Source organism: Mustela putorius, unplaced genomic scaffold, assembly GCF_011764305.1.
Source record: "Mustela putorius furo isolate JIRA1106 unplaced genomic scaffold, ASM1176430v1.1 tig00003927_pilon_pilon_pilon, whole genome shotgun sequence".
NCBI classification, from domain to species: Eukaryota; Metazoa; Chordata; class Mammalia; order Carnivora; family Mustelidae; genus Mustela; species Mustela putorius.
Window position 1 is genome coordinate 2,645,929 of NW_025422072.1, and position 13,820 is coordinate 2,659,748.

Sequence of the window (13,820 nt, forward strand, 5' to 3'; positions counted from 1 at the left end):
TAATATAGCTTTGTCAAACCTTTAATAGTCAAACTAGGCTCTTCTAATGATCCATTTTCATTCAAATTGACAAAAGCCTTTGAGATTTAGGAATTAAAATTGAATATTAAACAACACTCATCTGGTCTACAACTTGCTGGAGTTCACTTTCATCCCTATATTACCCCCAAACAGATCAGTTAATTTCTTTAAATGACAAAATTAAATTAGCCTGTCTTAATTAAATTCTTCTAGTCATATACTGGAAGATATTATTTAGAATTTTTAAAATTTATTTTAATATTTTAAATTAGAAATTTCAGTATTTATCTATTTATTTTAATACAGAATTGGTAATTCCTTCCCAAGCCTTAGTTATTAGTATATCCTTTTGACTATTTTATGTTGTCTAATCCAAAAACACTCATAATAAATTGAATATATGAAAAAAGAAGTCTCTATTTAAACCCTGTTTTTAATGAGTCATAGTTTACATCTTATCTCATTTCTAAAAGACATCAAAGTGCTTTTGCCTATAGGACCCCTTAATCTCAGCAGTCCAGCTCTTGTACAATGACTGACCTTTAATTGGAATTGTGGCCACATCCTTCTGCCTTAGGGCAGTAGTTCTAATCTGAGGCTGCATGTTGGAACCGCCAATACTGGGGTTCCCACCCCAGACATTTTTATTTCACTGGTCTGGAGTGTAGATTCTAAGGCACAGAAAAGGCTAAGCACCACTGCTTTATGGCCAGAAGTGCAGGTCCATAGTGTTCTGGTCTGTAAACAAACATGTTCCTGTGGACAAACATATCCCTTATTCTGTGCAGGGATGAAAATACTCTCTGGTGTTGCACAGAAACCCCACACTCAACATACCAGGAGGCCCATAACAGATCCAGGACTGCTGAGCATTCCGGACAGAACACTTATCTGATAGCTCTAAATACGTTCATGAACTAAAGCCAAAGTCACTCGAAATGGGACTTGGATACTATTTTAGTACTAAGAATATTTTGTTTATTCCTGTCACAAATCATGAATTAATCAACAGTCAGAAGGAAAATGAAAGCTCACCATTATTTGAGCATGCCCATTAGGGAAAGAACTTGAAGAATCAGCATTGATCGGGTCCTGGCAGTTTCTCAATCGGCATCTAAATGCATCCTGAACCTGTAGGGGGGGAGCAGAAACCCATTAATTTTCTTCTCTCTTGGTAATGACCCGATATTGTCTATATTGGTAATCAAATGAGAAATGTTAACTGTCATTGTTTTATATCTAATACCCATTTTGCTTACTTCTTAATACATATGCTAGTATCCCTGGACTTGATGCCACCACATCTATCACTCGCCATAATCTATAGGGGGAGGTGCTGGGAACTCCTCAGTTCTCACCAGGGCTGTGTCTGGCTGAAAAATCAGTAATTCTTGCCAGAAGGCAGATTTATTTTCAGTGTTACAAACAATGTGTATGTCTTTCAAGGGGGATTTCCTATTTGCTACGGCACAATCTTTGTAATAGCTTTAAACACCACAGAATTGAGATTAATCCATGATCTTTTGACTGGAACTGATTTGGGGTTTTCCCTTTATGTCTCATGGAAAGGATCATATTGGGGCAACTATTTCTAGTCTCCCTTCAAGTACCATGTGCCCTGGTGTAAAAGCAAAACACAACGAAACAAAAAGTTAACGAAAGACTCTTTTCCTGGTCATCTTAAAAATAAAAGGAAGAAGATCACTTTGCAAAGACAAATTTCCTTCATAAGCATTCACAATTGGATTCTGAGTAAAGAAACACATAGCATAAGGAAACTTGAAGAACATTAAATCCTTTATGAAGTGAGTGAACATGAATCGACGAATAGCAAACACATAAATCAATGGATAGTTATTCTGATCACATGATGCCGTCGCAGTAACGTGTCCTTCCCACTTCCTGTGGCTCATGAGTCTCCTAACAAGCTATCGATAGGCATCATCACAAGTAGCTTCTTATCCCAGTCAATGACAAGGTCATTTTCCTATTGTGTTGTTTTGATGTCACAAGACTGATATTCCCTGTCTAGTTTATTATGATCTGTTTTATTGGATTAAAAAACAAAGCAGACATGATGTTGCATATGCGGTTTTACCAAAGCGTCGTCCCACAGACAACCAAAGTAAACACATAACAAACGATCTTTACTTCTGAAAAGCAGGGACATAAAATATCCTGTCACTGTTCAGCTGTGAGATGTGTACAGTGGATGTACTGGCCAGAAGAAAACCGAGCCCCTCCCGCCCATGCCCGAAGTTATCATTGCAAGATTTGGAAAGTGACGTGGGGGTTAGTCACCACCACGGAGCCCTGGCCAGCCAGTCCAGGAAGGAGACCTCTGTCTACTTCTTTTTCTCTACCTCAGGTTCTAATTCTGGTGATGTGGCCACTAAGGCTGTGAATTTAGGGAGTGGGGGATGGACTCGACACTCTCCACCTCAGGTTCTAATTCTGGTGATGTGGCCACTAAGGCTGTGAATTTAGGGAGTGGGGGATGGACTCGACACTCTCTCACCTCTTTTCTGTCCTCGGCTGCTAATATTTCTAAACCTGAGATTTACTAGCAAAAAAGAGTGAGGAGTTGCCTGCTATTAATAGGCAAGATAATGTCTTCTTTCCTCCTTTAAAAACATCAATCCAAGTATAGGTTCAGGGAAATCTAGTCTCATCATCTTTTCCTGAAGAACTAGATAAATATTTAGAACTAAACCTTCCAGCATCTCCCTTGAAGGACTCATGACATGAGAAAAGTTAGACTCTTTAGATGCAAATACTTTCAGGATCCTCCTTTTTAGGTTAAGAAGTAATAGGTATAAGTCATGAGTAGTGACACATTAATAATCAAAAATTGGTAATGAGTCTAGTGTTTGTCAGATGATCACTGTTTGCTACACAGAAATTTGCATTGGGGAAAAACACTAAGAAAGAAAAAAGAAAAAGTCCAAAGAACTAACCTCAAAAAAATAGGTATGTGCTAATTTTCTGTTTGTGCCCCAAGGTGACTGATAAGAAACACAATTTATAAAGGTAGCTAAACCATATGTTAGAAATATTGCCTTCCAGGAGTTTGTCACATGAAAGATTTTTTCAAATCTCTTTCTAAATACTAGCATATATAACATATGAAAGTGGCACTTGGTAATACTAAACATTAATTTAACTGGTCCACGCTAACCACTCCATTTTCAGACCTTCAGAGTCTAGCTGTCAGATATTTTTGTCTGACAATGAAATATGGAAAAGCAACTTCTGCTAAGTTTCTCTTCAAAATCTACTACCCTATCGCTTAAAGGAGACATAAAAGAAATCTCTTTTTCATAACATACACATACAAAATCAATACTTCAAAATTACTAAATTCCCAAATACGACAATGGATTAAGGGCATTTCTACCCTGGAGAATGATGTCAGCTTTGTGAATCAGTCAATGCTATTCAGAAGAAACATAAAACAGAAAAGCATAAAAAATCTCCAATAAATTCAAAGTCACTTTAATAGTCACATAAATGCCATAATTTAAGTGCTAGATTCTCTGACACTTTCAGTGCTTCTGTTACCTCTAATGCAGAAAGCTTTGCAGGAGAAATTCTACTTGATTCCGAATGCTCCATTTGATTTTTACAAAATCTTAAAAATGCATTCAGGCAATCTAGATGAATTAGCCTTAAATATTTGTCCAACACAGTCAGGGAGGAATGATTAGGCTAGATTTCACAAGGCATATTCCTCATCACAGAAAAAAGGGTTTCAGGAGAGGCAGTACCTGGAAAATTTATCTGTAGCTATTTGGAAACATTTTGATAATTAATTGAATTTTCTATCAAGTAAACAAAAAGACTTATATATCTTTGGTGAATCGATGGGAATTGTACTAGTAGAGAACAACTGGAATTTTTTAAAAAGCAAGTCTGCAAGGACCTTAATTCTAGACAAGAAGAAAGCAAAAAACCAAAGACAGAATCTATATTTGGCTATCCCATCCTGATATTAAAATCTTCTGTGCCAATTTTCATATTTACACTGCAGGACAATAATAGTTTTGGTGTTTCTAGCCTTGTGGTTAAGATTGAAGAAAAACAATTGTTAGAAGATTCACATATTTATCATTTAAACTCATTTACCTGATTTACTGTTTGTGGGGAACAAAGCACTTATTTTAGTTAACAATTTAATTTAAAAATTTTTATATAACTCTTGTAATTTTTTTAAAAACTTACACAAGACCAGGAAATACAATTTTTATTTATTTATTTTTAAGATTTTTGTTTATGCGTCAGAAAAAGCACAAGCTGGGGGAGCGGCAGGCAGAGCAGAGGGAGAAGTTGGCTCCCTGCTGAGCAAGGAGCCCGATGTGGGACTCGATCCCAGGACTCTGGGATCATCATAACCTGAGCCAAAGGCAGACACCGAACTGGCAGAGCCACCCAGGCATCCCAGTAAATGCAGTTTTTAATAAACTCGTCTTGAACAATTAAATGTCTGACATATGATTGCACAATTAAAATCTAGCCTCCAAAATGTCCTCTTTTTACAATACTCTTCCAGTAGGTCTTTAACCTTAACTGGCAGCCAGACAAGGGTTAAAAAGTATTGGGGGAGTAGCAAAGAACAGGTATTTGGGGCACTTTAAGGAAATCTGATATCATGTTGTGAAGTTTAAAAAAAAAAAAAAAGAATGTCAAAAACAAGGTGAGGGGAAAGAATAAGGAACCAAGGCTGTCTTCTGCAAGTATCCATCAGCGGCACCACCAAAGTCATCCCATCTAGGTCCTGCCGGGGGCTGCTCTAAAAACCTGCAAAGCCACACACCCTTTTATTGTGGATGGTTTCCTGAGTGAGGCATGAATTCAAAGATGTTTGCCAGGGTGTGTCTCCCCTCAGTGTCCCCCACCCCCCACAGAACAGCGGTCTGCATCCTCTCAGGAGCAGCAAGACCAGAGCTTCTCGGTTGGTCCTCGCTCTGAAGGCAGCTGGCAGAGTGTCACTGTGAAAGTTGGTGCCAGATTTAGAGATTGCTGGGGAAGAGCACCGAGCAATGCTTGGCAGCGTTGCAATTGAGAGAAACCTCACGGCAAGAGCTGCACTGTTTGAAACGGGCTCTGGATTTAGCTACCAAGCAGCTCAGACCCCAAATCTTTATCTTTTAAGAAGGCAGTTTTACCTCCCGTTATTCTTGATTTTCTATTCGTGAGGGTCATTTTAAGACAAGCAAAAAAATTAAGTTTCATCCTTATAATTATTTGCGATTGTTAGCTTGTTGGTGGGGGGGGATTTCTTATGCATTCTATTTTTTTCCTGGATCTAAGGTCTACTATTGTTTCTATTGATTCATATGAAATAAATGACTCAGGTCTTTTTAATCATATTAAATTCCATATAATTTAATCATTAAATGAACCAGGAAGATTATTCTCAATTTCATGTATATTATGCCAACTGACATAAATAACACAAATGACTTCACATTATGAAAGCATTACATGACTTCTCTGATAGCAAAGGAAATAAAAATGGTTTGTCCCTTGCTTTACATGGAAGGGAAAATAGGGACTTTACTCCTAAATTTCAGTCCTAACGACTTTCGTCTACTGGAATTTTTTTTTAAAGATTTATTTATTTATTTATTTGACTGAGAGAGACTACAAGTAGGCAGAGAGGCAGGCAGAGAGAGAGAGGAAGGGAAGCAGGCTCCCCGCTGAGCAGAGAGCCCGACCTGGGACTGGATCCCAGGACCCTGAGATCATGACCCAAGCCGAAGGCAGCAGCTTAACCCACTGAGCCACCCAGGTGCCCGTTACTGGCATTTTTGAACACCTAAAGGATCTATCACTTTCAAAACTGTTGCAGCTTTTTACCTTGTTTTGTACCAGTTTGGGGGGTTACAGTAAGCTCCCCTAGAGGACATGTCACATATATGAACTGAAAAAACGGAGCACCACTTCTTTAGCATGCAAATGAGAAAAGGAGGAAGGGAAGTTCTATGTCAGACACCCCAGCTAAGGTCTTCACAGAAGATACTTAATTTTAGTATCATGCCACCCATTTCAAGGCAGAAAATGAAAACTTAATTCTGACCTCTATTCCAGACACATTCAACTTTCTGCCACCAGTTTAACAATGTTGCAAGGTGGGATCCCAGGGAACCCGGAGGAGTGGGAAGTAGGATTTGCCTATCCTTGTGGCCAGATATACTCAGAAGAATTTTAAGTAAAGCAAGCCCAGGTTGGATGCCACCTGGCAGACATGCCTGAGTTTGCCAATCTCTGCCATGTACTCTGTGTCTCAATTTGTTCACTGATGCCACTTGATTCATCTGATTTCATGCGGGCGCCTGGGTGGCTCAGTGGGTTAAAGCCTCTGCCTTAGGCTCAGGTCATGATCTCAGGGTCCTGGGATAGAGTCCCGCATTGGCTCTCTGCTCAGCAGGGAGCCTGCTTCCTCCTCTCTCTCTCTGCCTGCCTCTCTGCCTACTACTTGTGATCTCTGTCTGTAAAAACAAAAACAAAAACAAAAAACAAAAAACAACACACAAAAAAACAAACCAAAAAAACCCACATCTGATTTCATGCTGTGGTTAAAGCTCCTAGATCTCTGCCTGGGTTTGGAGGACCACAGGTGCATATTAAGACTGATGAAAATATTCATAATATAATTGTGATTATGCTCAGGTCAGGAAAACCTAATCTGAAGGGAGAGGTAGGATTTATAAGAAATGGAATAAGGGAGGCTGGTGATTTCTGGGAATAAGTACATAGGAATAGAAGCATATGATCCTTGTTCATGTATGTCACATCCATGTTCCTAGTTAAAGGCACTCTTCATGCTTTCCATTCTCTGTTCTGATAAAATTCAGCTTCATTGCAGTACCGTGAGCCATTCTCCCATTCCCAGAAAAGAAACACAAGAAACAAAATGATCTTTAAATGTATTTCTTCTTGAACTTTCAATTCAGCCTGACAAAGAAAAGGCTCTTAGCAACCCACTCCCTTTTCCCTTAAATCTTTATCCTTCTGAGCAACTGAGAATCTTAGAATCAGTGGCACCCTGAGCCTCCCAACCTGGACCACTCACTAACTCTACGAAATCTACTGAACTTCTTCATGACATGACACACAGTGGCCTCTTAGCATGGCCACTGAACAGCCCAATGACAGAGCTCTAAAAACATCACTTAATCAATGCTATGCACTCAAATGTTGTCAGTACTGTCTTTCTCTTGGGGTTGCAGTTATAAACTTTTTTTTTTTTTTAAATCACTCTAGTATGTAGGATCACATCACTTGCTTCATGCCTCCATGTATCCCAGATGGTCTCAGAGAGGACTATTCTATATTCACCGCAGGCTCCATTCCATGGAAATCTCATGCCTAATAATCTCTCTCCATCTTCCCTTACATGAAACTTTCACTTCTTAATCCTCTGACCCTATTTTTCTGCTTAGGACCCACTGCATTCTGAAGTCTTCTATCACACACTCCAGAGGCCAATTGAAACTCCTGCCCTCCCTCATTAAGGGCGTGCACAGATTGGCGCTTCCGTAAGCACTTCCGTAATGATGAGTCATACCTAATTTCCCTGTAAATAGTCAGGCTTGGAGACTCATGCAACTCTCAATCTGAACTATATTATATGCAGTATGACCTCTTTTCCAACTGCTCTCTAGTTATTTCACTGCTATTGTCTATTGTCTTCATTTATTTTTTTTAATGATTTGGGGGAGAACATTTGTTTTAGATGAGATCAGTAAGGATGCTCGTCTGTTTTATATATTCACAGTCATGTACTTGTGACTTGTGACTTTCCAAATTGGAAATTGGAAGGAAAAAAAAAAAGGCAGAGGGAAATGAGAGGAAGAGAGGAAGAGGGAAAGAAAGAAAGAGAAAGCTGTTCATGTTTATTTCAAGCACTTTGTTACAAAATTGCTTCCTGGGTTTGGATGAAGTTTCTGGGACCTCATCTGGTGCAGCCTAGACCTCCTGCCTGTGCTGGGGAAAAGAGGAACTTGGCCCTTCTACTGCCACTACAGAGCGCCATGGACCCTCACACACTGATACAACAAAGTCATCTATTTAAGCACTTGCCTCTTTCCTTCCATTTAGTGAAAGGGTTTTATTGTAGCTTATTTTGTATCACAATCTTGTTATTTTCCCCCTCTGACATTAAGCTGTAAGATTGTCTTAGAGCCAGGCACAGCCAGAGACAGGAGAAATGAGAAGAATGTGCAGGCACCAAGAAAGTGGTTTCCTAGCAACAGTAACTATTTCAAAGGTTTCATAACTTGTGTAGTTTGAATTTCCATAGCAATGTGGAGAATAGTAAATAGTAGATGTCGTTATGTGTTTAATGCAAATGAATTCTAATCAAGGAATGATGAATAAATGAAGAAAGCATCTATATTTATTCTATTAGATTCTGTCTTATTAGGCATTACACATATTAGCTTCTAAGATTTATGTTTTGTTGCTGCAAGTGATGTGTGATAAATCATTTTTTTTCTTATTCCCTCTTTTTGTTTTCTCTTTTGTCAGAAGCATCTACCAAAGCAATTCAATAGACAGAGTTGCTCCAGAAGACAAAATTGTATTTTCAAGAATACAAATTTTATGAAATTTATATATTGAGATGTCAATCTGGAGGTTGCAACAAATTGTTATGCAAATAATCAATTTGCTTTTTTTTTTTTTAATGTGGAATATAATTGAGTTGCCAGAACCAAAGTGATCATTTTTCTCTTCCCTTCTGATGTGAAATGATTTGGTTTTAAAACTGGATCCACTAAAAGCAAAGGCACATTTAGAATAAATCAAGCCTCATACACATCACATTTAAAATGCCTGTTATACTATTTTGTTTCTTTTCTCTTTCTTCAACTGAGAGGCCATATTCCTCCCTTGTGCATACCCACCTCCTTCACAGGAAGATTACAAAGGTAAATATAGGAAAAGGCTTTTGGATTCATATTGGAAGAATCATTAAAGACTATAAATGACCAAATTATGTTACTGCAAGTCAGAAATACACAGGAAAAAAAAAAGTGTATCTGTATCCAGTCTTTCTCTAAATTGAAGGAAATATTTCTTACACTGCTTATACATTTTTAATGAAGAAAATTCCATACAAATCATCCTGAGTTATTGTAAAAAATATTTTAAAGTGAAAAAGGCAGTAGAGGTAAAATTGTATTCCTAAAATCTCCTATGGGATTATCAGGTAGTTTGACAGTCGTCATTACCCAGTATTTTATAGGTAGCTATCTAGACCATTTGCTTTGGTGTATTTTTATGGAACTTCTGTTCAGAGGAGACACTGAGGATATGGGAAGATGCTCCTCTTCTCCTGGACTATGCTTAAAGTTAGCACAGTGTGATCACAGCTAATATGAGACAGACTTATTACTGGTGTGTTAGGCCATACACAGTTAGAAGGTCAAGATGAGTTTCTCTGAACCCAATGAGGCCTTCTTTGGATGTGGTCCTTGGGATTTGCAAAACCTTTTTAAACAAGGTTCTTTTTTTTTTTTTTTTTTTTTTCAGTAAAAACATCCTTTGAGAAATTCTGAGAGATTTGCCCTATAACTGACATCTGCTCTGTGTACTTACAGCAGTGTTACAGGGTATTTTTAAAGTCAATGCGAAAATAATGGATATGTGATTCTTCATTTCAGGTTTTGGAAATGAGAGTGATGACACTCTGCCATTCATTTATCAGCTATAAAACTATTCAATTTGAACTAATCATTGAAAATGCAATCATAACAGGGCCAATATTCATACTTTGACTCCCTATTAAAAGAGGAAACATATATTTACAGATATCTACTTAGCAGAAGCTTTTATTATAGGATTTGATTTAATTACCCTTAAATCATGTTTTTTTTTTTTTAAAGATTTTATTTATTTATTTGACAGAGAGAAATCACAAGTAGATGGAGAGGCAGGCAGAGAGAGAGGAAGGGAAGCAGGCTCCCCGCTGAGCAGAGAGCCTGATGCGGGACTCGATCCCAAGACCCTGAGACCATGACCCGACCCGAAGGCAGTGGCTTAACCCACTGAGCCACCCAGGTGCCCCTTAAATCATGTTTTTGATGGTTATTAGTCCAATTAGCAACTATGGAAAAGTTCTGATGGAAATAAATTTGTATGCCAAATATTTTTCTTCATGTAAGGAGCAAAAATTTGATGATAAACCATCAAAATATCTGTCATTTTAAAACCTGAATATTTTTAACATAGCCTAGGGCTATGTCCAAAGCATATTTCTGAAGAAAAAGAGAGGCTTATTTAGAGATAGGATACTTTTCTCCTCTTTAACACCTACAGTGTTATTATTGTCTGAAAACTGCATAAATGTATTATGTATCTTGCTTAAAACCCACAACTGTTCATCCTTAATTGTCAATCAAAAATGCATCCTGTGTCTATTTGCTTAGAACAGTTTTGTTACATAAACACATTACAGATAATGCAGAAGACCCACAAGGCAGCTATCGTTGGAGAATTACACAGCCCTAAATTGTTCAATTTCCCCTTAACTTTTACTTAATTTGGGTCTACAAAGGATTGAATACTTGCAATATTTTTAATACCGATATTCTAGGTAGAAATTTGTGATGAGGGAATTAAAGGGCTTGGCAACTATAAGCTAAATCATATTTTTAAATGATGAAATATTGCCTCCTTTGTAATGTGAAGTCACTCTTCTTTTCATCATATAATGTTCTTGGAATACACATGTAGGTTTATTGCTGACATCTGTACCTTACTGAAGCAGCTCAGAAATATTGTTCTCCCCATCTGGTAAACCTTCGGTTACCTTCACATATCACTGTAAAAACTGTGTGGTGTGCAGTCATACACACATGAGTCTTTCTGCAATGTGCACATCATAATAAAGTTTTCAAACAAGCTGGATAATGAGAAATGACAGTGTAGGCCATTTCCTCAAAATTACTGGCATGGCACTGTGTCATTGTGTTTTAGTTGCCACTGTCCCCAGAGTAAACACAAAAATGACTCATAAACCTTGTAAACACTGTGTCAGTGCTTGCAAGCACTCGGCATAATTTTTGCACTGGTTGGAAAACAATATTTTCTCACAAAACAAATCACGTCCGACATCTATCACTGCTCAGTGGATTCGGTGCAGGTTAGTGTCTCAACTCATGAAGGAGGACTTGTTTTCCTCACTGCTGACAATAAACCTCAACCATGACCTGGAAAAATGCTGTGATTTTAGATCTGTAGTTCCTGGGGACAATTACCGCTTTTGTGTTGCATTGTGTACATTTTTTTTTTTTTAAGTATAAACATCCATCTCAAAATCACACACCTTTAGCAACCTTAATTTAGTATAGAGACACAAAAACCATTTGGTAATCCTCAACATTTTCTATTTAAAATGTAATAAGTATGAAGGAATGGGGATATGCTGTGTGCCGAAGCAGCTGGGAATGGGTTTAAGAGATATCTTTGTATTACATTTATGAACTACACCTCTTAAAAATATGCCACCCCAGGGGTGCCTGGGTGGCTCAGCGGGTTAAGCCGCTGCCTTTGGCTCAGGTCATGATCTCAGGGTCCTGGGATCGAGCCCCGCATAGGACTCTCTGCTCAGCAGGGAGTCTGCTTTCCCTTCTCTCTCTGCCTACTTGTGATCTCTCTCTCTCTGTAAAATAAATAAATAAATTTTATATATATATATATATATATATATATATATATATATATATATATATATGCCACCCCACTCCCTCATCTACTAGTGTCTCTTACGGACTTGTCTCCACTTATCACCTCTCTTGACTCTACTCTCCCTGGTGTCTGGGACCCCTGGAAGCATCTTCTGTTGCACAGTCCCATCTGTTTTAACTGTCACTTTCAGGGTCCAAAGAACCCTCTTGAACTTTGTCTTATAGCTTCTCCTTTAGCTTTGACTTTCCAAATGATTGCCTTTAGAAGAGATGATTTTAATCCCAAGGTATTAAAATGAATGATCCTATTTGTTAACAAGGAAAATACTCATCTAACCAACATCCCCCTCTACCAGAGGGATTCTCTTTCGTACCTCTCTCCGAAGAATGCAGTGGACCATGACTATCACAAAACCTTGCAAAGAATCAAACACGGCAAAAAGTATTTGAAACAATATGGAGCGTTTGTCTGTCATGGCCAGAACTGCAGACATCCACGTCAGAGCCAGAAGGGGCAGCACCACGCAGGAACTCCAAAGGGACGCCCTGTTGAGAGACAGAGAGAGCAACATTACGTAGCTGCGTGTCACGCCCCAGGCAATAACCAACCCCCGTTCAACAAAGCATTCTTGGATGTGGTACCAAGACCATTAACTTGGAAACCATAAAGCAGATAACATTGCATAGTTTTATTTATGTTTTATAGCCAATCCCACAATAGTTATAAAGGCAGTTGCCAATTATAAATATTTAAGTATGCTCTTAGCTCCGATATTAGCAAACACGACATTTTTTATTTTTCCACAATAGCATTTTCTCACATGCACTGTAAAAGATTTGTAACAAGAAGATGTAAATGATTGGGACTAACATGGCGTTACTGGCGGTGGTGGCTGACAAAGCTGTTGTTGAAACTACTCCACACTTGGCACATTTGAGCGTCAAACCGCTATGAGGCTCACTCATCTGACTGCAAACAAACAGAACACCCACAAAAAGAACAAAATATTGAATTGTCACCAAAAAAAAAAGACGTTGCTGCTGCAAGTTAGCTTTTAAATACGATTTCATGCAGATAAGTTTATTTATCAAAGATGAATGCTCTGGGTTGTTTTAAAGATGCATTTACACTACACATTATTTTTGTAACATTTACCTTTTAATAAGATGGGCCTTTGTTGCATGCAAAGCGTATTCCCATCAGTTACATCATAAATGGCCCGGTGTCTACAGTTCAAAATTGTTCAATACACTGAGTTAAACATAAGCATGTGTTTGTGTAGACATACAGTGAAAACCCTTTATTCAGACCCCTGATTATCAAACACATCAGGACTCCCAGCTTCAAAGATTTTCATTGTCATTTGCAGAAGGCACATGATACCAGTTAAAACCTTCTGAAATGTAAACATGTATATCAGAAGTCCAGTATAAGAAGATATATATTTTAATCATTTGTGGGCGATGTAGCCTTTATCTCAGCAGATTCATATTTTTAAATTTCTCACAGCATCAATGTATTATCCACATTTTAGGATGATCTGAATATAGGGGCTGATGAAATTTGATGAAATATCAGTTTATAATAAAAAGGGTGATAGTTTAATGCTTTAATAAAACACATTTAACATTAAGTTCAAAATAGTCTTTCGAACATTTTTTCACAAACTCCAATCCAACAGCATTTAAACGGTCTATTCTAATCCTGGAGGATTTCGCAGGCAAATTCAGATTCAGATAATTCAGATTTAATGTCTTATGTCATAGAAGCAAAGTCATGCTATCCAGAAAAACTTTGTACACATTTTACATTAGAAAACAGTGCCTTGAAAATGACTGGTTTATTAGAACATAACGTGCTCATGAAAAACCAAAAGAAATTATTTGAAGTTCAAAACGTCTTGAAATGATTTTCTGCGGTATACTTCTCTCGTCTATTCTCTTGTGGTGCTGATGTCTAAAATATATGTTTTCTCAGTAGGTTTTTTCAAAATAATATTTAGTGGACAGGTATGTAATAAAAGTGGCAGGATAGAGAAAAATCCTAAGATCATCATACTTCAGACTATCTCATTTTTTTTAAAGAAGTGAACTCATTTTTGGATA

General features: G+C 37.8%; 1 protein-coding gene across 4 annotated transcripts in view; it reads right to left on the reverse strand.

Moving 5' to 3' along the window:
• Positions 1–13,820, reverse strand: part of ADGRB3 (adhesion G protein-coupled receptor B3) — a 726,064-nt gene that overhangs the window by 41,055 nt on the left and 671,189 nt on the right. For 3 of the 4 annotated variants that reach the window (XM_045069381.1, XM_004769290.3, XM_045069383.1), the window contains 3 exons: positions 12,586–12,684; positions 12,089–12,260; positions 1,057–1,152 (listed from right to left, as the gene is read on the reverse strand). In XM_045069381.1, the coding sequence (XP_044925316.1) occupies positions 1,057–1,152; positions 12,089–12,260; positions 12,586–12,684 (367 nt within the window). The remainder of the gene's footprint in view (positions 1–1,056; positions 1,153–12,088; positions 12,261–12,585; positions 12,685–13,820) is intronic. The other variant, XM_045069382.1, reaches the window with a different exon arrangement.